Source organism: Pseudophryne corroboree, chromosome 1 (genome assembly GCF_028390025.1).
Source record: "Pseudophryne corroboree isolate aPseCor3 chromosome 1, aPseCor3.hap2, whole genome shotgun sequence".
Classification (NCBI taxonomy): Eukaryota; Metazoa; Chordata; class Amphibia; order Anura; family Myobatrachidae; genus Pseudophryne; species Pseudophryne corroboree.
This window is the reverse complement of record NC_086444.1, coordinates 83,346,371-83,374,007: the sequence shown is the minus strand read 5'-3', so window position 1 is coordinate 83,374,007 and position 27,637 is coordinate 83,346,371. Positions and strand designations below refer to the sequence as shown.

At 46.7% G+C, this 27,637-nt stretch overlaps 1 protein-coding gene across 1 annotated transcript in view; it reads left to right on the top strand.

The window, feature by feature from the left end:
- The window catches only part of NUP155 (nucleoporin 155), a 212,222-nt gene extending 186,000 nt beyond the window's left edge, over positions 1 to 26,222 (top strand). Inside the window, exons 31-34 of the mRNA XM_063961169.1 lie at positions 3,002 to 3,112; positions 24,185 to 24,321; positions 24,602 to 24,708; positions 25,602 to 26,222. Of these exons, the coding sequence (XP_063817239.1) occupies positions 3,002 to 3,112; positions 24,185 to 24,321; positions 24,602 to 24,708; positions 25,602 to 25,746 (500 nt within the window). The 3' untranslated portion in view covers positions 25,747 to 26,222. The remainder of the gene's footprint in view (positions 1 to 3,001; positions 3,113 to 24,184; positions 24,322 to 24,601; positions 24,709 to 25,601) is intronic.
- The last annotated feature ends 1,415 nt before the right edge of the window (positions 26,223 to 27,637 follow it).

Sequence of the window (27,637 nt, the reverse complement as noted above, 5' to 3'; positions counted from 1 at the left end):
AGAGAAATCAACCCAAGGGTGATAAGGGTCACAAGTTTGAGACTGTTGGAGGTCGCGATCAGGATGCTCTGCTGATATAAGCCATCCTCCAGGAACAGCTGCTCAAAGAATCCGCCTGATCAATTTCTCACTAAAGGTGGGTGGATTGGAATTTCCAGGAATCCACCCTAATGCCAATTCCAAAGGTTCAATTTCCAGGTTTCATCTTGGAGACTGTACAAATGCAGAGCAAGATCCAGGACATGCTGAGGCTGGTGGATCAGGTACTACAAACAGACGGTTTCTCTACCTCTGGGGTACAACTTCTCGGGAGACTCTGCAGTACGGCAGTTTTCACTACAAACCTTTCCAGGTGATCCTCATTGCTAAGGGAGCAAGTTCGCATTGGTTTTCGATTTCACAAGTTGTTGATTTCATTCACAAACTTCCCTCATATTGGGGGTCATTACTAACGAATCTCGCAGCAAGGAAGAGATTCGGTTTTTAGAATTGGGGGATCCTCACAACGGATACCAGTTTCGAAGGTTGGAGTGCCATCCCAGAGGAACATCAGTTCCAGAACGGATGGACGTCACAAGAAAATAGTCTACCCATAGACAGTCTCGAGCGGAGTGCAGTTACAATACATCTTCATTTAGCCAAAGAAAGAAAAAAAGAAACCTAGTGATGGGTCACCACTTAAATAGGCAATCGGACAATGTCACAACGACAGCATACATAAATTATCACGAAGGAACAAGATGGCACTAAAAGTAGCCACAAGGATCTTGTTGTGGGCATGAAGGCACAACATCTTCTTTTTCAGTATAGTTCATTCCAGGAATGCAACAGTCTCGCAGTCGACAGAATATGCATCCAGGTATCGAGATGGTGATAGGGTGAGGGGGGCTACCTCCTGTAGACCTACTGGCCTCTCGACACAACCATCAGCTACCCAGGTCTGTGGCCAGCACATGGTATCTAGAAGTGGAAGCATGACACTTCCTTGGTCTTCCAGAGGTGTTTACAAGCTTCCATCATTTCAGTTTATACCCAGGGTATTCACGAGGGCCAAACGGAAAGGGGTGTGGGCGACTTATCATTCCACCACACTGGTTCCGCAGCAGTTAGTGCTCGGTTTTCCGAGGTCTCCTAGCGGTAGACCCGTGGAGACTGTATTTCAGAGAGAAAGTTTACAGCGTCTATTCCTATAAAGACAGCGGAAGCCGGTCACGACCTTGCATTGTTACAGAAGATGGACTGGGGTCAGGACTACGAGTTGGATTCTGGGGGGATTCCCTCTGTCTAGACTTTTACGTTTTCTCCGGACCGGTTTACTTGGTGGCCTGTGTTAGGCTCCTTCACGGTTAAGATTTTCACCACTCTCCATCCTTTTTCGACAGCGCTTAGCATCTTTACAGGGGTCTTCAGACTTTAAGAAAAGTTCTGAGGATACCTCTTTTTCCGAGCACTCCACGGCGCTGGGGGGCCTCACCTTGAGGTGGGAATGTTTCAATTCAACGACCTCTGAGCTTTTGGTAGAGAGCAGGATGAATTATCTCTCCAGGACAGTCCTGTTGTTACTTGCCTTAGTATAGACCAAATGGGTCTCTGATTGGGAGCCTTGTGGTGCAAGTGTCCCTTTTCTATTTTCCCAGGGCGATAGGGAAGTACTTCGTACACGGGCAGAGTTTTCTCCCATAGGTTGTGGGGGGGGGGGGGGGGGGGTTTCCAGTAGGCCAGCCAATGGTGATGCCATCTTTTCGATGGGGCAGTGTCTTTGGAGGTTGTACGAGCTGTACAGATATCCATGCAAGTTAAGTCGTCCATCTGACTATAGGACCGATTGTTGTTCTTTTTGATGGTACACGGAGGAGTTTGTCTGTGTCTACACAAACGCTGTTCAGATAGCTTAGGATTACCACTATGCAGTAATTATCCTGTGGTATACGGTTTCCGGTTCGGGCTGGTGCCCATGCCGCCAGATCGGTGGGCACCTCATGGGTGACAGCCACTCAACATTACAGAGTGGCAACGTGGTCTGCAGACACAAGCTTCTACAAGTTTGATACTTTTGCGTCCAAAGATTTGAAGTTTGGACGTCTGGTTTTACAGGCTACTGACAGCACTCCCACCCTTGGGAGTAACTTTGGGACGTCCCCTAATGTATATGATGTTCCAGTGTCCCCTAGTGGATGAAAGAGAAAAGAGGATTTTGGTACTTACCGATAAATCCATTTCTCTGAATCCTCTAGGGGACACTGGACGCCCGCCTTGGTGCTGTCAACCTGCTGTGTTACAGGTTCTTGTTGAACTGTTCGTGCAAACAGCATTGGTTTTCTGTTAACAGACTTCTAGGTTGCTGTTTGACTTTGTTGTACGGTAGGCTCCTCGCCATTGGTTTTGTAGTCTCATGTCCTAGTCTCTCCGTCAAATTTTCCAAACTGAGGGATGGGGGGCGTGAGGGGGCAGGAGCCGGCTGTGCAGACAATATTTTAATTTAGATTGTGCCACACCTCCGGTTGCAAGACTTCACACCCCTAATGTATATGATGTTCCAGTGTCCCCTAGTGGATTCAGAGAAATGGATTTATCGGTAAGTACCAAAATCCTTTTTTTTTTTTTTTTTTTTTTTTTTTTATCTGCAGCAGATATACACCTATATACAGGGAGTTCAAAAAGTCCCTTCGTAGTGACTGTGTGCTAAGCAATTTGACGAGATTTTTAAACACTTTATTTACATGAAATAAAATTGAAACAATCGTGCTGCGGGGTCTCTGGGGGCTCTGTGATCCCTCTCTGGTCTCCCACATCTGCAGAATAGATCTGCAGCCAGCGAGCGCTCACTGCGGAGGGACTTTTTGAACCTCCAGTATTTATAAGGTACCAGTCAATCGCTTGGGTGATTATTTTTTTTTTATTAGGATATTAAGTATAACACAGAACGAAGTGTGAATTTGGTCCTGGATTTGTTGTATGGTTCAGTTGCAGATTGTGTCATGTGTATTTTGTTTATTTCTAGAACTAAGTGACAGCATAGCAATGAATAAAGCTGATCGCATGCAGTCGTTAAACCTAAAGATGACCTCGCTTGGCAGGATCTACGTCAGCACGCCTCGCTACTTCCCTCTAGGTAAGAGAATGCTAGCTGGCTAATATAACTGTGGTTGTGAGTATTCTGTCCCTTTTGCACAGATGTAACAGTCGTCCATCAGAATCTCTCATGGTTTTCCCTTGTGATTTTTATTTAATCCTCTTCCTAACTTTGGTTGTTGATTCCTCCCTTGCAATCTGTATTTATCAGGTTCCCTGCTCTTGCATCTGTACCTGTAGCAGGAGATAATGGATACAGTGGTTGGAAATGAAATGTGATTGCTGATCTTCCAGTCAGTGGCTTTCTTTCACTAACTGTGCTGTAGTATTCGGGAAGGGTGGAGACGGTGAAATTAAAGTCATTTGGTTATAAAGAGCCACCACTGGTCATGGGAACTTCGAGCAACGGTGATCCAGAAACCTTCCTGGACACCTATGTTTGGTAGAGGATGGGAAGGTGAAGAGAGAGAGAGTACCACAGTCTATTTGGTTTCCAGAAGAAATCAGCGGCGCCACAGGAATTCTTTAAAATGGTAGTTGCCCTCAGAAATGCTCTAAAAGCTGTGGCGTGACATTTTGTTGCAGCAGCTAATCAATGGTTCAACTTCAGATTACTGGGTGAGGAGCATTATGGGTCAGGGATATGTACAGATGTGTCCTTATACATTGCAGCCACACCAAACGGCCCCTCTTGGCACGCCAGACATATGGTGCTGTGTGGAGTGTTGAAGCTAGATGTATGAGGACACATCTGTAATGGATTCCTCAGAGCTCCCCTCAGATGACTTTTCACTACTATTCTACCAATGGACCAGGCAAGGTGCCAGGCTTAAATGGTATCTATGGGTGTTTCAAGAATGTCTTTGTATATTCCAACCCTGGAGGGTCACTAGTGTCTTCTCAGGTTTGCTGTGCTGTGTCACCATTTCATTTTCAGGGGAGACAGCACAGATAGGAGTCCCTTGTTTGAATTATTACCAAAAATTCTCCCAGGGCTCCTAAAGAGACTACTTTTCTCCGGTAGGGTCCACAGGAAAACATTGGGATATGATGGCGCGACAGCGGATTTGCACCAGTCTGTCAAAGCTTTCGGCCTCCCAGCATGCAACTGGCCCGTCCATATATCCCGCCTCCTGGCTCAGGCAAATCAGTTTTTTGTTTGGTGCGGCAGGAGCCGGACCATGGTCAAGAGGGCTGTTGGTTTTTTAGCAGCCAGAAGCTTTCTTATTTTATTTTTATAGTCTAAAGGCCCATACACATTAGACGATGTCGCTCTGTGAGCGACATCGTCTAACGTTTCCCCCTCCCGGGCCGGCCGGTCGGCGGCCACCTGTATGCACTGAGCGATATGACAGCTCATATCGCTCAGTGACGTCACGCCCCCGCCAGCCCTGCATGAAGGTCGTGGACGACAGTCCACATCCTTCATGCATGCCCTACCGACAGCGACGATCGTTGCCGACCCGCGGGGCCGCGCATCGGTCGTCGCTGGCGGCATATACACTTAACGATAAAATGAGCGACGTCGCTCAAGGAGGGGGAAAATGAGCGACGTCGCTCATTATATCGTTAAGTGTGTATGGACCTTTACTTTATTTATTTATTTATTTATTTATTTTGAGCGATCTTTCTAAAAAGCGTCTTATACGTACCTTGGAAAGAGTCGCTCCAACAGCTCCCCGCCGGGTCACTACAGTGCTTACCCACGAGTACAGTGCTGTGTCGGATGTACTAGCAAGTCTAGCAGACGTTACCAGGCAGTGGCCGGAGCACGGGGAGAAGGTAAGGCATTGGTTCCGCTTAGAGGGGGTACACGGACACAGCCGCACCGTTTTGGGAGGAGACTACCAAACCGTCGCTGACGCGGCTGCCACCTGCAGGGTGCACCAGCACTAGGCCTTAGGGTTCATAGGCTCCAGGGGTAGAATGAGGCCGCGATCCCTAGATTTGATGTCAGCAGTGCGGAGTAGAGCGCTCCCTTGGTCGTCCCTCCCCCTGGTTCATGAACAGTTTCCTCAGAGTCTCCCTCCATGAACTGAGTTCCCGCTTCTGTCTGAGACGCTATGTATATAAGAGGACCCAGTCGCAGCTTAGGTGGCTGTGTGACTGGTGCGTCAGTGTTCACTTGGGCGTCTGTGTTCACTATAGGTTCACGGGGCGAGTGTGTACACTATTAGCATCTGGATCCACTCTGCGTTCGCTAACGTAATTGATCGATCCTGGAAGCGGGATAAAGTCTCCCCGTATCCCACTCTCATGAGCCGGGTGATACAGCACTAAGTCTCTATCTACCTTTGAGTACGAATAGTTGGATAAGTGGCTGATGCATATGAGCCTGATAAATATTGCTGCTGCTTCTTTCGCTGTGTGACTGAATACGTTTAAAACTCCGGTATAAGGTAATGTAGTAAATATGTTTCTCTATCGTCCTAAGTGGATGCTGGGGTTCCTGAAAGGACCATGGGGAATAGCGGCTCCGCAGGAGACAGGGCACAAAAAAGTAAAGCTTTACTAGGTCAGGTGGTGTGCACTGGCTCCTCCCCCTATGACCCTCCTCCAGACTCCAGTTAGATTTTGTGCCCGAACGAGAAGGGTGCAATCTAGGTGGCTCTCCTAAAGAGCTGCTTAGAGAAAGTTTAGTTTAGGTTTTTTTTCTTTACAGTGAGTCCTGCTGGCAACAGGATCACTGCAACGTGGGACTTAGGGGGAAAGTAGTAAACTCACCTGCATGCAGAGTGGATTTGCTGCTTGGCTACTGGACACCATTAGCTCCAGAGGGATCGAACACAGGCCCAGCCGTGGAGTCCGGTCCCGGAGCCGCGCCGCCGACCCCCTTGCAGATGCTGAAGCGTGAAGAGGTCCGGAAACCGGCGGCTGAAGACTCCTCAGTCTTCATAAGGTAGCGCACAGCACTGCAGCTGTGCGCCATTTTCCTCTCAGCACACTTCACTGGGCAGTCACTGAGGGTGCAGAGCGCTGGGGGGGGGCGCTCTGAGAGGCAAATATAAACCTTATACAAGGCTAAAAATACCTCACATATAGCCCATAGGGGCTATATGGAGATATTTAACCCCTGCCTGACTGGAAAAATAGCGGGAGAAGAACCCGCCGAAAAAGGGGCGGGGCCTATCTCCTCAGCACACGGCGCCATTTTCTGTCACAGCTCCGCTGGTCAGAACGGCTCCCAGGTCTCTCCCCTGCACTGCACTACAGAAACAGGGTAAAACAGAGAGGGGGGGCACATTAATGGCTATATATATATATATATTAAAGCAGCTATAAGGGAGCACTTAATATAAGGATATCCCTTGTATATATAGCGCTTTGTGGTGTGTGCTGGCAGACTCTCCCTCTGTCTCCCCAAAAGGGCTAGTGGGTCCTGTCTTCATTAGAGCATTCCCTGTGAGGTTGCGGTGTGTGTCGGTACGTGGTGTCGACATGTATGAGGACGATATTGGTGTGGAGGCGGAGCAATTGCCAAATATGCAGATGTCACCCCCCAGGGGGTCGACACCAGAATGGATGCCTTTATTTGTGGAATTACGTGATGGTTTATCTTCCCTTAAACAGTCAGTTGAGGACATGAGGCGGCCGGACAATCAATTAATGCCTGTCCAGGCGCCTCAAACACCGTCAGGGGCTGTAAAACGCCCTTTGCCTCAGTCGGTCGACACAGACCCAGACACGGGCACTGATTCCAGTGACGACGGTAGAAATTCAAACGTATTTTCCAGTAGGGCCACACGTTATATGATTTTGGCAATGAAGGAGACGTTACATTTAGCTGATACTACAGATACCGTAAAACAGGGTATTATGTATGGTGTGAAAAAACTACAAACAGTTTTTCCTGAATCAGAAGAATTAAATGACGTGTGTGATGAAGCGTGGGTTGCTCCTGATAAAAAGTTGATAATTTCAAAAAAGTTATTGGCATTATACCCTTTCCCGCCAGAGGTTAGGGCGCGCTGGGAAACACCCCCTAAGGTGGACAAGGCGCTCACACGCTTATCCAAACAAGTGGCGTTACCCTCTCCTGAGACGGCCGCACTTAAGGATCCATCAGATAGAAAGATGGAAGTTATTCAAAAGAATATATACACACATGCAGGTGTTATACTACGACCAGCTATAGCAACTGCCTGGATGTGCAGTGCTGGAGTAGTTTGGTCAGAATCCCTGATTGAAAATATTGATACCCTAGATAGGGACAATGTTTTACTGTCGTTAGAACAAATAAAGGATGCATTTATCTATATGCGTGATGCACAGAGGGATATTTGCACACTGGCATCTCGGGTGAGTGCTATGTCCATTTCAGCCAGAAGAGCCTTATGGACACGACAGTGGACAGGCGATGCGGATTCAAAACGTCACATGGAGGTTTTGCCGTATAAAGGGGAGGAGTTATTTGGAGTTGGTCTATCAGACTTGGTGGCCACGGCTACTGCCGGGAAATCCACTTTTTTACCTCAAGTCACTCCCCAACAGAGAAAGGCACCGACCTTTCAACCGCAGCCTTTTCGCTCCTACAAAAATAAGAGAGCAAAGGGCTTGTCGTACCTGCCACGAGGCAGAGGAAGAGGGAAGAGACACCAACAGGCAGCTCCTTCCCAGGAACAGAAGCCCTCCCCGGCTCCTGCAAAAACCTCAGCATGACGCTGGGGCCTCTCAAGCGGACTCGGGGACAGTGGGGGGCCGTCTCAAAAATTACAGCGCGCAGTGGGCTCACTCGCAGGTAGACCCCTGGATCCTGCAGATAATATCTCAGGGGTACAGGTTGGAATTAGAGACGGATCCTCCTCATCGTTTCCTGAAGTCTGCCTTACCAACCGTCTCTTCCGAAAGGGAAAGGGTGTTGGAAGCCATTCACAAGCTGTACGCTCAGCAGGTGATAGTCAAAGTACCCCTATTACAACAAGGAAAGGGGTATTATTCCACTCTATTTGTGGTACCGAAGCCGGATGGCTCGGTAAGGCCTATTCTAAATCTGAAGTCCTTGAACCTCTACATAAAAAAGTTCAAGTTCAAGATGGAGTCACTCAGAGCAGTGATAGCGAACCTGGAAGAAGGGGACTTTATGGTATCCTTGGACATCAAGGATGCGTATCTACACGTTCCGATTTACCCCGCACACCAGGGGTACCTCAGGTTCATTGTTCAAAACTGTCACTATCAGTTTCAGACGCTGCCGTTCGGATTGTCCACGGCGCCTCGGGTCTTTACCAAGGTAATGGCCGAGATGATGATTCTTCTTCGAAGAAAAGGCGTATTAGTTATCCCATACTTGGACGATCTCCTAATAAGGGCAAGGTCCAGAGAACAGCTGGAGACAGCTTTAGCACTATCTCAAGAGGTGCTAAGACAACACGGGTGGATTCTGAATATTCCAAAATCCCATTTAATCCCGACAACTCGTCTGCTGTTCCTAGGAATGATTCTGGACACGGTTCAGAAAAAGGTTTTCCTTCCAGAGGAAAAAGCCAAGGAGTTATCCGATCTGGTCAGGAACCTCCTAAAACCAGGAAAAGTGTCAGTACATCAATGCACAAGAGTCCTGGGAAAAATGGTGGCTTCTTACGAAGCAATTCCATTCGGCAGATTCCATGCAAGAATATTCCAAAGGGATCTGTTGGACAAATGGTCAGGGTCGCATCTGCAGATGCACCTGCGAATAACCCTGTCACCAAAGACAAGGGTGTCACTTCTGTGGTGGTTGCAGAAGGCTCACCTATTAGAAGGCCGCAGATTCGGCATTCAGGATTGGATCCTGGTGACCACGGACGCCAGCCTGAGAGGCTGGGGAGCAGTCACACAAGGAAGAAACTTCCAGGGAGTATGGACGAGTCTGGAAAAGTCTCTTCACATAAACATTCTGGAACTAAGAGCAATCTACAATGCTCTAAGCCAGGCGGAACTTCTCCTGCAAGGAAAGCCGGTGTTGATTCAGTCGGACAACATCACGGCGGTCGCCCATGTAAACAGGCAGGGCGGCACAAGAAGCAGGAGTGCAATGGCAGAAGCTGCCAAGATTCTTCGCTGGGCGGAGAATCACGTGATAGCACTGTCAGCAGTGTTCATCCCGGGCGTGGACAACTGGGAAGCAGACTTCCTCAGCAGACACGATCTTCATCCGGGAGAGTGGGGTCTACATCCGGAAGTCTTCAACATGTTAATAGACCGTTGGGAAAGACCAATTGTAGACATGATGGCGTCTCGCCTCAACAAGAAACTGGACAAATATTGCGCCAGGTCAAGAGATCCACAGGCAATAGCTGTGGACGCACTGGTAACTCCTTGGGTGTACCAGTCAGTGTATGTGTTTCCTCCTCTGCCGCTCATACCAAAGGTATTGAAGATCATACGGCAAAGAAGAGTAAGAACAATACTAGTGGTTCCGGATTGGCCGAGAAGGACTTGGTATCCGGAACTTCAAGAGATGCTCACGGACGAACCGTGGCCTCTACCTCTGAGAAGGGACCTGCTACAGCAGGGTCCCTGTCTTTTTCAAGACTTACCGCGGCTGCGTTTGACGGCATGGCGGTTGAACGCCAGATCCTAAAAGGGAAAGGCATTCCAGAAGAAGTCATTCCTACCTTGATTAAGGCACGGAAGGAAGTCACCGTGAAACATTATCACCGCATTTGGCGAAAATATGTAGCGTGGTGCGAGGATCGGAGGGTTCCGACGGAGGAATTCCAACTGGGTCGTTTCCTACATTTCCTGCAATCAGGATTATCTATGGGTCTCAAATTGGGATCCATTAAGGTTCAAATTTCGGCCCTGTCAATATTCTTCCAAAAAGAATTGGCCTCTGTCCCTGAGGTCCAGACTTTTGTCAAGGGAGTACTGCATATACAGCCTCCTGTGGTGCCTCCGGTGGCACCGTGGGATCTAAATGTAGTTTTAGATTTCCTCAAATCCCATTGGTTTGAACCATTGAAAAAGGTGGATTTGAAATATCTCACATTGAAAGTGACTATGTTACTAGCCCTGGCCTCTGCCAGGAGAGTATCTGAATTGGCGGCTTTATCTTATAAAAGTCCTTATCTAATCTTCCATTCGGATAGGGCAGAACTGCGGACTCGTCCGCATTTTCTCCCTAAAGTGGTATCAGCATTTCATCTGAACCAACCTATTGTGGTGCCTGCGGCCACTAGCGACTTGGAGGACTCCAAGTTGTTGGACGTTGTCAGAGCCTTAAAAATATACATTGCAAGGACGGCTGGAGTCAGAAAATCTGACTCGCTGTTTATATTGTATGCACCCAACAAGTTGGGCGCACCTGCTTCTAAGCAGTCGATTGCTCGTTGGATTTGTAACACAATTCAACTTGCACATTCTGTGGCAGGCCTGCCACAGCCTAAAACTGTAAAAGCCCACTCCACAAGGAAGGTGGGCTCATCTTGGGCGGCTGCCCGAGGGGTCTCGGCATTACAACTCTGCCGAGCAGCTACGTGGTCGGGGGAGAACACGTTTGTAAAATTTTACAAATTTGATACCCTGGCAAAGGAGGACCTGGAGTTCTCTCATTCGGTGCTGCAGAGTCATCCGCACTCTCCCGCCCGTTTGGGAGCTTTGGTATAATCCCCATGGTCCTTTCAGGAACCCCAGCATCCACTTAGGACGATAGAGAAAATAAGAATTTACTTACCGATAATTCTATTTCTCGGAGTCCGTAGTGGATGCTGGGCGCCCATCCCAAGTGCGGATTATCTGCAATACTTGTACATAGTTATTGTTAACTAATTCGGGTTATTGTTAAGGAGCCATCTTTAAGAGGCCCTTTCTGTTGTCATACTGTTAACTGGGTTTAGATCACAAGTTGTACGGTGTGATTGGTGTGGCTGGTATGAGTCTTACCCGGGATTCAAAATGCCTCCCTTATTGTGTATGCTCGTCCGGGCACAGTACCTAACTGGAGTCTGGAGGAGGGTCATAGGGGGAGGAGCCAGTGCACACCACCTGACCTAGTAAAGCTTTACTTTTTTGTGCCCTGTCTCCTGCGGAGCCGCTATTCCCCATGGTCCTTTCAGGAACCCCAGCATCCACTACGGACTCCGAGAAATAGAATTATCGGTAAGTAAATTCTTATTTTCTCGTACATACTTGAAATGTATTTGTGATTATGTGCTCATATTGTTTATTATACTAATATATAACCTGTGACTGATTGCTAGTGTGATTGCTGCCTTTACTATAATTCTGTCACTTTTTCTATGTATTACAATCCTCAGTGCTGGTGCAAAGCAGGGTAGGGTCGGATTGTGTGTCCCTTTGACAAATTTTAAAGTGATTACAGTCACATTATGTAGTAACGCTGTACAGGTGTGTGATTTATTTATCATGTCTAAGAGCGACAACAGGGAGGAAAATGCACTTTTCACAGCAGCACCAACACTCCTTTCATGTTTGTCTTGTGCAGCTGGGTGAACCTCTCAGGATCTGGTACAAAAGGGGATTATGTGCAAAATGTTTTAGCTGTCACTAAAGCCTCTTAAATAATCCGAGGCAAGCACAGGTTCTAGTTGAACCCTCATGGGCTACTTTGCACAGACATTATCCTATATAGCTAAGCAGATAATGCCAGCTCCTATACCAGGGATAGGTTACCCTATTAACCCTTACATGCAACATTCATCCTGAGGTTTATCAGTCCACCTCGGGAATTGGCAGCCTCTCATCAAAAGCAGGATGAAAGGCTGGTGGTAAGTAAATCACATAAACATTATACAGCATCTTCACAGTCTACACATGTTTCAGATGAGGACTCGTCGGAGGATGAGGACTCATTGCACTTCGGAACTGCATACAGAGACAATGAGGAAGGTCTCAGCTCAGTGGACAAACCTGAGCTAATTAATGCTATGTAAGCCATTCTATCCTTAGAAGAGGCAGCAAAGCCTTGGTTAAAAAGTAAGGCACCTGTGTTTAACGTCCCACAGCTCATGGAATTCCAGTTATCATCTTCCAAGGGAGTTAGCTCCCAAAGTAGATACGCATGTCATTAGATTGGTAGGAAAATCTACATTAATTCTGCTATCAACGTAAATAAATGAGGTCACGGATAGGAGAGTCGATGCTTTTCGGGGAAAAAATAAATAAATAAACATTTAAAAATGTTTTTCCTTGGCTTGGGCAGTCATTAGACCAGCCATGGCTTCAGCCTGGATGGCGTAAGCAGTGGCAGCTTGTGCTGATGCATTTGAGGAGGATCTTTCAATGGCATCTAGAGAGCAAAAATCCCATATTGCACATATCAAACAAGCAGCGACGTTATGGAAGCAGCCTTGGATATGGGTACAATTGACTCTCAGGCACCAGCTTCGGCAGTAACAGCTCGCAGAGCGGTTTGGCTATGTACATGGAAAGCTGACTCCGAATCCAGGAAGGTTCTGGAGTCTTAGCCTTTTTTACTGGAGATATTCTTTTTGGTAAAGAATTATACAGTATTTTGGGGTGAGAAGCAGACTCCAAGAAAGTGAAGTTTTCCTTCCACACATAAGTTCCAGCCTAGTTTCCAGCTTTTCGCCCTTTTCAGAATCAAGAAAAAGCAAAAGGAAAGGGTGATGGCAAACAGTCCCAATCCAACAAGTCTGGTAAGACTAAAAGGTATTGGGCTACCAGACGACTGGTTTCCAAATCAGAAGATAAGCCATCAGCCTGATTGTGCTGGCCTTCACATGGGGGCACCCAAGGTGGGAGGCTGATTTCTTCAGTTTGCATAGATCTGTCAGCGATCTACTACAGATGCCTGGGTGCAAGAAGCGGTATCTCATGGTTATGATCTACAGCAGGCATGTCCAAACTGTGGCCCTCCAGCTGTTGAGAAACTACACATCCCAGTATGCCCTGACACAGCTTTAGCATTCTCTGACAGCAAAACTGTGTCACGGCATGCTGGGATATGTAGTTTCACAACGGCTGGAGGGACGCAGTTTGGACATGCCTGTTCTACAGCCACACCTCACTGGACATGCCCAATCTGATTTTGGAAGCTAAGCAGTGTTGGTCCTGGTTGGTACTTGGATGGTAAATCACTTATGAGTACCAGGTGCTGTAGGTTCTTTTGAAAAACACCCTTATCAAATGGTTTGTACCAGCCTGTCCTCAGTGGAGACGAAGGCCAGTGCTTTGCAAGACGCAGTTCAGGAGTTGCTTCAGTCAGGAGTGATAATTTCAGTTCCTCCTGCACAACGAGGACAAGGTTTTTATTTCAACCTGTTTTTTAGTCCAGAAGCCTATTGGGTCGTTCCGGCCCATACTCAATCTCAAAGCGCTGAACAAGCACATTTGGGTGTCTCAGGTTTCATATGGAGACTTTACGTTCCATTATTTTGGCCATGGAGCCGGAGGATTTTATGGTATCCCTGGATATCCAGGATGCTTACCTACATGTTCCTATAGCACTGTCCCATCAGCGTTATCTCAGGTTTGCTATTCTCCAGCATCATTTTCAGTTTCAGGCCCTACCATTTGGACTGACCACAGCTTCCAGAGCGTTCACCAAAATGATGGTATCTTATCTCCGTTAGCAGGGGATAAGGATTTTTCCATACCTTGACGACTTATTCATTCTGGCAGTGTCTCAGGAATTGTTTCCGTGTCATCTGCAACAGAATAGCTTGTTACTGAGATACGGTTGGCTCATAAATTGGGCAAAGTCGTCTCTGGTTCCATCACAACGGATGAGATGGTGTAGACATTCAACATGATGGAGTATACTCCGTTCCACTCGATACATCTGCAACGTCTGATCCCTTCCAAGTGGAATGGTTTTCATCAGATTATGGTCTTCCTCTGGAAATTAGGAGGTCAATAGCCTGGTCGTTACAGACATCCTATCTGGACAAAGGGAGACTCCTTTGGATAAGCAGACAAACAATTTGGAAGCTGCTCAATCATACCTGGAGATAATTATATATCAGGTGCTGGAAGGGGGAGGGGTCACAGACAAACAAACAAAGAGGAAGGGGGGTGCAAATCCCCACCCCCAAATTCCCTTCCGCACACTGAAAATTACCTGTAACCATCCCTGAATCTATCTGGTAATAAAATTCAGAGAATTCGTCACAAATGTTTGCAAACACATGTTTAGCTGCTGGCCACTTTACGGCTTCTCTGATACAGCAGTCCTAACTACTTGATAGCAGTGCCCACATTGGGCCATGTAATTTGTCACAGTACGCCTCATAATAAAGGCCATTACTAAAACAGTTCCAGACTGAGAGCTAACTTACCAGGGAGCCACCCCCAGGATCTCCCATTGGCACTACAAGGAACAGCATGCCTTCCAAATGCTGCTCCCATTCAATGCCTCATGCACACAAGCAGACAAACAATTTGGAAGCTGCTCAATCATACCTGGAGATAATTATAAGTTGTAAGTTAGCTCTCAGTCTGGAACTGTTTTAGTGACAACAAAAAGTGCCTCACGTACTCTTTTAAGTCCCCATGTTCTATGTGCTCCTCTCTCATCTGAGCAGGTTGCGGATTACGGTCCCCTTTCCAGCACCATTACCATTAAGATTGGTACCAACCACTTAGAACGTATTATTTTATAGAGGTTACCTTCAGCACTATTCACCAATATTACTGCGATCACGTCTGCAGCTGCATGCTGAGGGCACCTATAGAAGTAACAATGTCTCTAACAACAGTGGTTGTATTAGAAGCACACAGTGTTATGCGCCCTACCTACTTGGCGATAACACTGTAAGATATGAACGATCTCGTTCATTATTGAACGAGATACCGTTCATATCTGTCAGTGTGGAGGCACCAGCGATGAACGATGCACGGCCCCGCGCGCGCATTCATCGTTGGTGCCCCGTCGCCTGTGCATGCAGGCCAATATGGACGATCTCGTCCATATTTGCCTGTATTGCTATGGAGCCGAGTGACGGGGGGAGTGAAGAAACTTCACGCCATCCGTCACTGCTGCCGTATCGCCGTGTCTGTAGGGCCCATTAGACCTGTAAGAGGTAAATATTGGGAAGGGAGATCACATTAATGTCCATACAGCCTTCCCTGATGCCTTTGTAGGCCACGGCACCCAGATCAGTCTCCTGCATCACTGTACTGACTGTTCAGCTACATGCTCCGGATATACAGTATCTGGGTTGAGTTTAGGCACACCTTTCATTCAGTGAAGATAGGTAAAACTCTCTCCTAGCACTGTGCTGAGCGGCGGGAGAGAGGTGTGCTGAGTGGTTCGCTCAGCACACATCTCTCCCACATCGGCCAGTCTATATGGGCCTTTAGACTGTGAACTTCAAGGTTCATTTCTGTACCTCACAGGATAACTGATTCGTAAGTCTAAAGGGGGGTACTCACGGAGCAATCGCTGCTTAAAATCTAAGCAATCTGACTAGATTGCTTAGATTTTAAGCACGATCGCTCCGTGTGTAGCCCCCTCAGCGATAGCAATGCGCAGCCCCGCGCATCGCTATCGCTGCTGCTAGATTGGCCTGCATGCAGGCCAATCTAGCGGGTCGCTCACTTCACCCGCTGGGTGAAGTGAGCGGCTCCCCCCGCACGCTCAGCACAGATCGCGCTGTGCTGAGCGCCGGGAGAGATGTGTGCTGAGCGGTTCGCTCAGCACACATCTCTCTGACATCGGCCAGTGAGTACTGGCCTTAAGGGCATAGAAAGACCCTTTTGTTAAGTCTTATCTCACGATCAAAGGAGACTCCATTAGGAGACAGGACAAGGTTTTCCTTAGAATGATAAATCCTCAGGATATCCTGAGCAGATTGTTAATCTGATAGGACATGTAGATTTCACAGCCTTTTGTTTTTGCATACTGTATGTCAATGGCAAATGTCAGTCAACCAGGCTGTCTGTAAAATAAAGAGTTAAACAGCCGAAGAGTAATGGACACACACAATAGTGTATCAGACAGTACTTTGACTTTTATTAGACTCACTGGGGTTTATAAAGCTTTTCTGAGTAGGCGTCATCTCATATTCTGAGCATGTGCAAATTAATTCCAATCATAATATCAATGTCCAGTACACACTTTAAACTCAATTTTGTATTAACAGCAGGGGGCAGTATTGTATAAATTTGTAAGAAGCAAATTACTAATTTTTAACCTTTTCTGCTATCCTTGAGACAGAACATGCAGCTGCATTCCAGTGCAACATTGCATATCCTCTGCACCTGCAAACAATGGCTCATAGAATCTTTGCTAAGAAAGATGTGGGAATCGAAACTAAGCCATGTTGAGAAAATATCTGAGGATATGAACCTTTAAAAGACAAATTCTCATTTCTAAATGTCTGCATAATTTGAACAAAACCATTATTTAGAATGAATTCCCATCTAGAGGGAAGCATCCCAGTGGGAGATAATCAGACCACAAGAGTGTTCAGCCTGGCTACTCAGGTGTGAGTAGACTTAGGCGAACTTAAAATGTAATCTTTCAGGTGGAAGCTTGAAAAAAATCATACAAAAATAGCTGAGATTAAAGCGCAAGTCCAGTGTGATTTGTACATTACTCAAACCTGACATAGACCTAGAATTTGACTGCAGATAAGATCCACATGTCCCATCCAGTCTGCCTTTTAGGGTTAGAATATTAGGGTTAGTTTAGGGGTGGGTTAGGGTATTTAGGGTTAGTTTTAGGGGCAGGGATGTTTCTAGACAATATTGCTCCCCCCTCCCAGATATTTAATAATGTAGTACATCGATAAAGATCTGCGCGTGTGCCAAAAAGGCAGAGTGGCCTTGCAGGAAAAGATTACCTTACACGCCAGTTTCTCTATCGTCCTAGTGGATGCTGGGGTTCCTGAAAGGACCATGGGGAATAGCGGCTCCGCAGGAGACAGGGCACAAAAAGTAAAGCTTTAGGATCAGGTGGTGTGCACTGGCTCCTCCCCCTATGACCCTCCTCCAAGCCTCAGTTAGATTTTTGTGCCCGGCCGAGAAGGGTGCAATCTAGGTGGCTCTCCTAAAGAGTTGCTTAGAAAAGTTTAGCTTAGGTTTTTTATTTTACAGTGAGTCCTGCTGGCAACAGGATCACTGCAACGAGGGACTTAGGGGAGAAGAAGTGAACTCACCTGCGTGCAGGATGGATTGGCTTCTTTGGCTACTGGACATTAGCTCCAGAGGGACGATCACAGGTACAGCCTGGATGGTCACCGGAGCCTCGCCGCCGGCCCCCTTGCAGATGCTGAAACGAGAAGAAGGTCCAGAATCGGCGGCAGAAGACTCCTCAGTCTTCTTAAGGTAGCGCACAGCACTGCAGCTGTGCGCCATTTCCTCTCAGCACACTTCACACGGCAGTCACTGAGGGTGCAGGGCGCTGGGAGGGGGGCGCCCTGGGAGGCAAATGTAAACCTATTTTTGGCAAAAAAAATACCTCACATATAGCCTCCGGGGGCTATATGGAGATATTTAACCCCTGCCATAATCCGTTAAAGAGCGGGAGACGAGGCCGCCGAAAAAGGGGCGGGGCCTATCTCCTCAGCACACAGCGCCATTTTCCCTCACAGAAAGGCTGGAGGGAAGGCTCCCAGGCTCTCCCCTGCACTGCACTACAGAAACAGGGTTAAAACAGAGAGGGGGGGCACTAATTTGGCGTAAGAAATATATAAAAAAGATGCTATAAGGGAAAACACTTATATAAGGTTGTCCCTATATAATTATAGCGTTTTTGGTGTGTGCTGGCAAACTCTCCCTCTGTCTCTCCAAAGGGCTAGTGGGTCCTGTCCTCTATCAGAGCATTCCCTGTGTGTGTGTGCTGTGTGTCGGTACGTGTGTGTCGACATGTATGAGGACGATGTTGGTGAGGAGGCGGAGCAATTGCCTGTAATGGTGATGTCACTCTCTAGGGAGTCGACACCGGAATGGATGGCTTATTTAGGGAATTACGTGATAATGTCAACACGCTGCAAGGTCGGTTGACGACATGAGACGACCGACAAACAATTAGTACCGGTCCAGACGTCTCAAAAACACCGTCAGGGGTTTTAAAACGCCCGTTTACTTTAGTCGGTCGACACAGACACGGACACTGAATCCAGTGTCGACGGTGAATAAACAAACGTATTCCTTATTAGGGCCACACGTTAAGGGCAATGAAGGAGGTGTTACATATTTCTGATACTACAAGTACCACAAAAGAGGGTATTATGTGGGATGTGAAAAAACTACCGTAGTTTTTCCTGAATCAGATAAATTAAATGAAGTGTGTGATGATGCGTGGGTTCCCCCCGATAGAAAATTATTGGCGGTATACCCTTTCCCGCCAGATGTTAGGGCGCGTTGGGAAACACCCCTTAGGGTGGATAAGGCGCTCACACGCTTATCAAAACAAGTGGCGGTACCGTCTATAGATAGGGCCGTCCTCAAGGAGCCAGCTGACAGGAGGCTGGAAAATATCATAAAAAGTATATACACACATACTGGTGTTATACTGCGACCAGCGATCGCCTCAGCCTGGATGTGCAGAGCTGGGGTGGCTTGGTCGGATTCCCTGACTAAAAATATTGATACCCTTGACAGGGACAGTATTTTATTGACTATAGAGCATTTAAAGGATGCATTTCTATATATGCGAGATGCACAGAGGATATTTGCACTCTGGCATCAAGAGTAAGTGCGATGTCCATATCTGCCAGAAGATGTTTATGGACACGACAGTGGTCAGGTGATGCAGATTCCAAACGGCACAAAGGTGTATTGCCGTATAAAGGAAGAGGAGTTATTTGGGGTCGGTCCATCGGACCTGGTGGCCAAGGCAACTGCTGGAAAATCCACCGTTTTTACCCTAAGTCACATCTCTGCAGAAAAAGACACCGTCTTTTCAGCCTCAGTCCTTTCGTCCCTATAAGAGTCATATCTGCCCAGGGATAGAGGAAAGGGAAGAAGACTGCAGCAGGCAGCCCATTCCCAGGAACAGAAGCGTTCCACCGCTTCTGACAAGCTCTCAGCATGACGCTGAGACCGTACAGGACCCCTGGATCCTACAAGTAGTATCCCAGGGGTACAGATTGGAATGTCGAGACGTTTCCCCTTCGCAGGCTCCTGAAGTCTGCTTTACCAAGGTCTCCCTCCGACAAGGAGGCAGTATGGGAAACAATTCACAAGCTGTATTCCCAGCAGGTGATAATTAAATTACCCCTCCTACAACAAGAAAAGGGGTATTATTCCACACTATATTGTGGTACTGAAGCCAGAAGGCTAGGTGAGACCTATTCTAAATCTAAAAAAATTTGAACACTTACAAAGGTTCAAATCAAGATGGAGTCACTCAGAGCAGTGATAACGAACCAGGAAGAAGGGGACTATATGGTGTCCCGAGACATCAGGGATGCTTACCTCCATGTCCCAAAATTGCCCTTATTACTAAGGGTACCTCAGGTTCGTGGTACAGAACTGTCACTATCAGTTTCAGACGCTGCCGTTTGGATTGTCCACGGCACCCCGGGTCTTTACCAAGGTAATGGCCGAAATGATGATTCTTCTTCGAAGAAAAGGCGTCTTAATTATCCCTTACTTGGACGATCTCCTGATAAGGGCAAAGTCCAGGGAACAGTTGGAGGTCGGAGTAGCACTATCTCGGATACTGCTACAACAGCACGGGTGGATTCTAAATATTCCAAAATCGCAGCTGATCCCGACGACAAGTCTCCTGTGCTTAGGGATAATTCTGGACACAGTCCAGAAAAAGGTGTTTCTCTCGGAAGAGAAAGCCAGGGAGTTATCCGAGCTAGTCAGGAACCTCCTAAAATCAGTGCATCATTGCACAAGGGCCATGGTAAAAATGGTGACTTCCTACGAAGCAATTCCATTCGGCAGATTTCACGCAAGAACTTTTCAGTGGGATCTACTGGACAAATGGTCCGGATCGCATCTTCAGATGCATCAGCGGATAACCCTATATCCAAGGACAAGGGTGTCTCTCCTGTGGTGGTTACAGAGTGCTCATCTTCTAGAGGGCCGCAGATTCGGCATTCAGGATTGGATGCTGGTGACCACAGAGGCCAGCCCGAGAGGCTGGGGAGCAGTCACACAAAGAAAAAAAAATTTCCAGGGAGTGTGATCAAGTCTGGAGACTTTTCTCCACATAAATATACAGGAGCTAAGGCTAAATTTATAATGCTCTAAGCTTAGCAAGACCTCTGCTTCAAGGTCAGCCGGTATTGATCCAGTGGGAACAACATCACGGCAGTCGCCCACGTAAATAGACAGGGCGGCACAAGAAGCAGGAGGGCAATGGCAAAAACTGCAAGGACTTTTCGCTGGGCGGAAAATCATGTGATAGCACTGTCAGCAGTGTTTCATTCCGGGAATGGAAACTGGGAAGCAGACTTCCTCAGCAGGCACGACCTCCACCCGGCAGAGTGGAAACTTCATCGGGAAGTTTTCCACATGATTGTAAACCGTTGGGAAATACCAAAGGTGGACATGATGGCGTCCCGTCTGAACAAAAAACGAGACAGGTATTGCGCCAGGTTAAGAGACCCTCAGGCAATAGCTGTGGACGTTCTGGTAACACCGTGGGTGTACCAGTCGTTGTATGTGTTCCATCCTCTGCTTATCATACCTAAGGTACTGAGAATTATAAGACGTAGAGGAGTAAGAACTATACTCATGGCTCCGGATTGGCCAAGAAGGACTTGGTACCCGGAACTTCAAGAGATGCTCACAGAGGACTTATGGCCTCTGCCGCTAAGAAGGGACTTGTTTCAGCAAGTACCATGTCTGTTCCAAGACTTACCGCAGCTGCGTTTGACGGCATGGCGGTGGAACGCCGGATCCTAAGGGAAAAAGGCATTCCGGAAGAGGTCATTCCTACCCTGGTCAAAGCCAGAAAGGAGGTGACCGCACAACATTATCACCACATGTGGAAAAAATATGTTGCGTGGTGCGAGACCAGAAAGGCCCCACGAAGAAATTTCAACTCGGTCGATTCCTACATTTCCTGCAAACAGGAGTGTCTATGGGCCTCAAATTGGGGTCCATTAAGGTTCAAATTTCGGCCCTGTCGATTTTCTTCCAGAAAGAATTGGCTTCAGTTCCTGAAGTCCAGAAGTTTGTCAAGGGAGTATTGCATATACAACCCCTTTTGTGCCTCCAGTGGCACTGTGGGATCTCAACGTAGTTCTGGGATTCCTCAAATCACATTGGTTTAAAACCAGTCAAATCTGTGGTTTTGAAGCATCTCACATGAAAAGTGACCATGCTCTTGGCCCTGGCCTGGACCAGGCGAGTGTCAAATTGGTGGTTTTTTTCTCAAAAAAGCCCATATCTGTTTGTCCATTTGGACAGGGCAGAGCTGCGGACTCGTCCCCAGTTCTCTCCCTAAGGTGGTGTCAGTGTTTCACCTGAACCAGTTTATTGTGGTGCCTTGCACTTACTAGGGACTTGGAGGACTCCAAGTTGCTAGATGTTGTCAGGGCCCTGAAAATATAGGTTCCAGGACGGCTGGAGTCAGGAAAACTGACTTGCTGTTATCCTGTATGCACCCAACAATCTGGGTGCTCTTGCTTCTAAGCAGACTATTGCTAGTTGAATGTGTAATACAATTCAGCTTGCACATTCTGTGGCAGGCCTGCCACAGCCAAAATATGTAAATGCCCATTCCACAAGGAAGGTGGGCTCATCTTGGGCGGCTGCCCGAGGGGTCTCGGCTTTACAACTTTGCCGAGCGGCTATTTAGTCAGGGGCAAACACGTTTGTAAAATCCTACAAATTTGATACCCTGGCTAAGGAGGACCTGGAGTTCTCTCATTCGGTGCTGCAGAGTCATCCGCACTCTCCCGCCCGTTTGGGAGCTTTGGTATAATCCCCATGGTCCTTTCAGGAACCTCAGCATCCACTAGGACGATAGAGAAAATAAGAATTTACTTACCGATAATTCTATTTCTCGGAGTCCGTAGTGGATGCTGGGCGCCCATCCCAAGTGCGGATTATCTGCAATACTTGTACATAGTTACAAAAATCGGGTTATTATTGTTGTGAGCCATCTTTTCAGAGGCTCCGCTGTTATCATACTGTTAACTGGGTTCAGATCACAGGTTGTACAGTGTGTTTGGTGTGGCTGGTAGGAGTCTTACCCGGGATTCAAAATCCTTCCTTATTGTGTACGCTCGTCCGGGCACAGTATCCTAACTGAGGCTTGGAGGAGGGTCATAGGGGGAGGAGCCAGTGCACACCACCTGATCCTAAAGCTTTACTTTTTGTGCCCTGTCTCCTGCGGAGCCGCTATTCCCCATGGTCCTTTCAGGAACCCCAGCATCCACTACGGACTCCGAGAAATAGAATTATCGGTAAGTAAATTCTTATTTTTGTACCCTGCACCCCCAGACATTTGCCACCACAGGAAAAAAAATCCAGATTCAGGCGTTACTTGTCATTTTTCTTCCTGATAGAAATGCCCTGTACACTATAATGCTTTTTTCCTTACACATTATGCCACACACCATAATGCCCCTTAAACAATATGCCACTTATAACATTAAGTGCCTCTTACACCTTATTATGCCCCACACAGTAGTGTCCCTTCTACCATACTATGCCACACACAGTAATGCCCCTTGCATATTATACCACACACCATAATGCCTCTTGCATGATATTATGCCCCATACCCTTTCCACAATATTATGCCCACAGTTATGCCCCTTGCACCATATAATGCTCCACACAGTAATGCCCCTTACATCATATCATGCCCCCACAGTTATGCCCTTAACACCTTTTAAACTACCTGCTCATTGTCAGGGGTTTCATGCTGCTCCCCGTTTGGCGCCCACAGACACTGATCTAGCTGTAGCCTCAGTTTAGAGCCTATAGTAAATGTCCCTCCCAAAATGGCCGCCACCCCAGAGGAGACAGCCGTGAAGGATGCCAGAGGACAAGCAGTACCCCTAGTCTAGAGGTACCACCAGTCCTGCAGCACTCCCCACAACCATCTCCTCCGAGGTGGCTGTCGTTCCTAGCCAATCCCACCTCACAATTTTATCATGTTTAAAATCAGAGAGTAATGGGGAAACACCCCATATTCTAGGTCATCATTTCGCAGGGGAAGTTATTCACAATTATGTGGAATTATGTTAACTAATTTGAGCAGTTCAGGGAGGCTCCCAGACTTCATTAACTAGCCAGCCAGTCAGCAGAGAGTTAGGTGACATCATCAAAGGTGTGATGCTTTGCTGATAAAAGGCCTGAGCACCTTTGTTTACTGTGCAACTCTGGGAGATCAGTCTGATTGAGAGGCTGTTCCATGATTGCAAACCCATGTATGAACTCTGTAACCGTTTTTCTTCCTAACACAATGATCTTGCTTTGTAAGCATTGTACCTATTTAGAAATAGAGTTTTCTTTGTTAGTCTTTCATATATGCTCCAGAACCCAGTCTGTTTAGAAGATTACACCTCTAGGCTTACACTATAATGTTAATTGCTATAAGCAGGAGGCAGCCAATTAACGGAGTGGTAATTGTGTTGCGGAGTCTGTGCAGTTGGGGACCGCGTGTACGCTGTAAACTGTATTCATTACTAATAGCGACTAAGTAACTGTGGGACTTGTGTCGCTGAGCCGATGTGAAACTATTATACTGTATATAGTGTTAGGGAACCAATGGCCCCTTTGAATAGTTATCATCGATGGTGGCCGTTTGAGGTATTGGGGTAAATCTAGGTGTTCACATTACAGCGCTGTGATCACAAGGGCTATCTGCCAGTCAGTCAGAGATACTTAAGGGGGGGTACTCACTGAGAGATCCATGCTTAAAATCTAAGCAATCTGACTAGATTGCTTAGATTTTAAGCACAGATCACTCGTGTGAAGCCCTCTCAGCGATAGCGATGCGCGGCCCCGCACATCGCTATCGCTGGTGCTAGATTGGCTTGCATGCAGGCCAATCTAGCACGTCGCTCATTTCACCCGCTGGGTGAAATGAGCGCCTCCCCCCGCATCGCTCAGCACACATCTCTCCCGGCGTGTATATTGGGCTTTACTGACCGCTCATGAGATCTTCTATTCTCTGTAAGTGCTAAGGAAGTATATGAGTTATAGGTAACACTGAAATAGTGTTATCTGTGTATGTCTCATTTATTACTTCATACTAATTTGCGCTGTTTTCTCTGTGATATTTTAGAGTTTCTTGTACAGTACCTCGAACAACAAGTCTGCACCTTAAACTGGGATATAGGATTTGTGACGCAAACTATGCAGGAGATTGATGTGCCAGTTCCCAAGTTACTGGAAGTATATGACCACTTGTTTAAAGCAAGGGTAAGAATTCCATGCGTAAAGAATTTTCTCAGCAACTTCATGTCTGTTACAAATGTGTGTATCATGCAGTGTATGCTGCTTTCCTACCAGGATAGGGAAATGATCAAGAGGTGCATATACTGCTTCCCTCCCATTGTAGCTGCTGCTGCCTGAATAGCTGAGATTGGGGGAAAGGGGGGTCCCCTGACCAGCTGAATGCATAGGGCTACATGTCTGTACCTAAACTATCACAACTCTCAGGAATTTATTTTCTTCTGTTGGCTTTCTGTCTTGCGTGCAGGACCCGTACTGGAGTCGAGTCAAGAAACCTTTACATCTGTTGGAATGCATTCATATTCTGCTGTCCGGATATGTGCAGGACCCCAGCAAAGTACCAAGCTATGAAAGGTGAGGAGGGGGTTATTATACTGTTTATTATTTGTTTCATGAAATGTTATTTCTTTCAGCCATTGGGGACACTGAAGATACCATGAGCTTCCCTTTCTGAATATCTCTCTCCTGCAAAAAAGGCATTCCTGTGAGATACTAGAATGCACAATAGGCATTTATTTAGCTTCATTGGTTTGATAGAACATTGGGTATGTAGAGCACATCTAGGCCACAGTTAAGCAGCGTTGGTGCCTTGTGCTAGTGTCGGCACCATTTGCTTTCCGTTGTCATTTCCTGATAGACTGTGCACCCCTGTTTTGAAGAGGGTGGAGGTAGAATCCTGTGTTGCCAATTGGAGCATTTGAATTTAACATCTGTATTTCTACTTTGCCACTTCTCCACTCATGAGAAGCTTTGAGACCTCTCCCCAATGATATCCATTAGTGAACTTGGGAACAAAGAATGTTTAGAATTTTCTGACTCCACAATGCCTTGCTGCAGTCGTCTCATTTTTAGCAGTATGGTATTATGTTGCTATCAATTTCAGAATGAGGTCTTGCTGAAAGAAGATGGCAAGAGTCCTACAGGTGTGTAAACGGGTGGTCTTCTGTATGCCGGCGGTCGGGCTCCCTGCGCTCAGTATACCGGCGCCGGGAGCCCGACAGCCGGCATACCGACACTTATTTTCCCTCGTGGGGGTCCACGACCCCCATAGAGGGAGAATAAAATAGTGTAGCGTGCCTGTAGCGTGGCGAGCGCAGCGAGCCCGCAAGGGGCTCATTTGCGCTCGCCACGCTGTCTGTAAGCCGGCGGTCGGGCTCCCGGCGCCGGGAGCCCGACCGCCGGCCAGCCGTAGTGAACCCGTGTAAACATAGGTGTGAAGCTAACCTAGTGTTTCCTCTCTCCTTTAGGCGGCGATTTACCACACTCTGCCTGGATGCAATCTCTTGCTATCTAGTGGAACTGCAGTCTATGGACCCAACACCTGCCGTACAGTCACCCATTGGAAACTTCAAATCTTTACAAGCCAAATTAGAAAGGTTACTAAGCTCCTGAGTTAGACGTTTGCCAGTTCTCCATCCTCTACCATGAACTAACATCCGTGGCAGCCAATAAACACTAAGAGCAGTACTTTTCATTGGACGCCAATGTGTGTGCCTCATTTTTCTGTCCAATCAGGAGTCCTGTTTCTCACCAACTGGTATTAGTAACAACACTTTGGGATTTGTATGTGCCTGGAATAAACTTTCATTCTTCAAATCTGAATATATCAATTATAATGCTAAATTCCACCTGCGTACAAGGATGGGTTACCAGGGACGGCAGAGAAATGGGGTCTGCTGGTCACCGCGTGCAAACGGAGGCTCTGTAAAGGCTTCAGCCGTGTTCCTGCTGCTAGACCCCGAGCACCCATGGTTTATATATGTATGATAATCTGCATAAAATTGTCTCTGATCAATGCACATCACTGTATTGTTCACGTTGATTCTTTTTTGGGTGATTTTTCAATTCTATAAATAATTTTTACGAAACTTTGGACATATTTAGAGATTTTCTTTTATAATACAGTTTGTAGTGCCATAAAACCTATGTATAACTGCATGTGGATGATGAAACTGAAGTGACTGAAGTGTTTGTCAGTCTGGAATTTCCTCTGTTCTCTCGGGAGAAGGGGGAGATGTCATTAATACGTTGGTCTTTACAAAAAAAAATAATTAAACCTTTTGCTGCGTACAAAGCTACAAATTCTCAAACAGAAAACAGTTGTGTACTGCTACTTTCCATTCAGTATGCCATGGATGTGTCTTGTTGTATTTGACCACGCTATGCTGTATTTACCAGGGATATTGCTCAACAGTAATGTCTGAACAAGCCCTCGATGTCTACATGCGGTGGGGGCAGACTATATGGATGAGAAGGTAGCTTATTGGTCACAAAGAGCCTCGGTGATGTCACTGATTCCTAATGCATTACCATAAACACTGGTTCAGCGCTAACCATGAATATAGCCACTCTGTGTACATCTACTTGCTCTGCATTGGAAAGGAGATATTGCACAGACAAACTTTCCCAAGGTCCTTTCTGGGGAAAAATGTTTCACATTTCCCAACTAAAGAAATTTGTTAGAATGTGAGACGTTCCTTCTTAATTTTATATAGCCATTGAAGATTTTCTAATGATCTATTAAATGAAACAAATACAAAACCATGCTGCAAGTTATACCTTCTGTCCTAATTATTCCTACAGCTGTTAATCCCACATTATTACCCTGTGCCATCTGGAGGCAGGACAGACGCGGTTATTCTTGGCTAATCGCCTTTCTTTACTGGTCCTTCGTTTTGTCCCATCAATAGGACAGCCAGGTGCTATGTCTGTCCCAGTTTTCTCTACACTTGTGGTTTTTCTTTTGACTTGTTTTTAAGCCTGGCTTTGCATCTCATTGAATGGGAGACTTGGGAGTGGGGTTTATACTGCATGTCCGCCATTTTTTGGGGGTGAAGAGATCTCTTGAAGCCACCTTTTTAGTATACATGTAGAGCCTCATGATTAATCCGTAGTTGGGAGAGTTACTATTCATTTCAACCTATTTAATCTAAGAATACATAATTACATATACTTGCTTTGGTGACTTTGTAATCTAGTTTGCTGAAATCGGTACGTCTAGATTGGAGCCTGCTTGGACATCCTAAAAGAAAAACTTGGAACTATGGCCCCCTTTTATCAAGCCTTGCAGAGTGATAAATATCACGGTGATAAAGTACCAAGCAATCAGCTCCTAACTTCCATGTCACAGGCTGTGTTTAAATAAAAATAAAATTATAGTTAGGAGCTGGTTGCTGGTACTTTATCACCGTGCTATTCATCACTCTACAAGGCTTGATAAATCTGGGCCTATAGATGATTTTCTTTCTCGTCCACTAAGGGGGCACAGGATCCTTTACGCTGG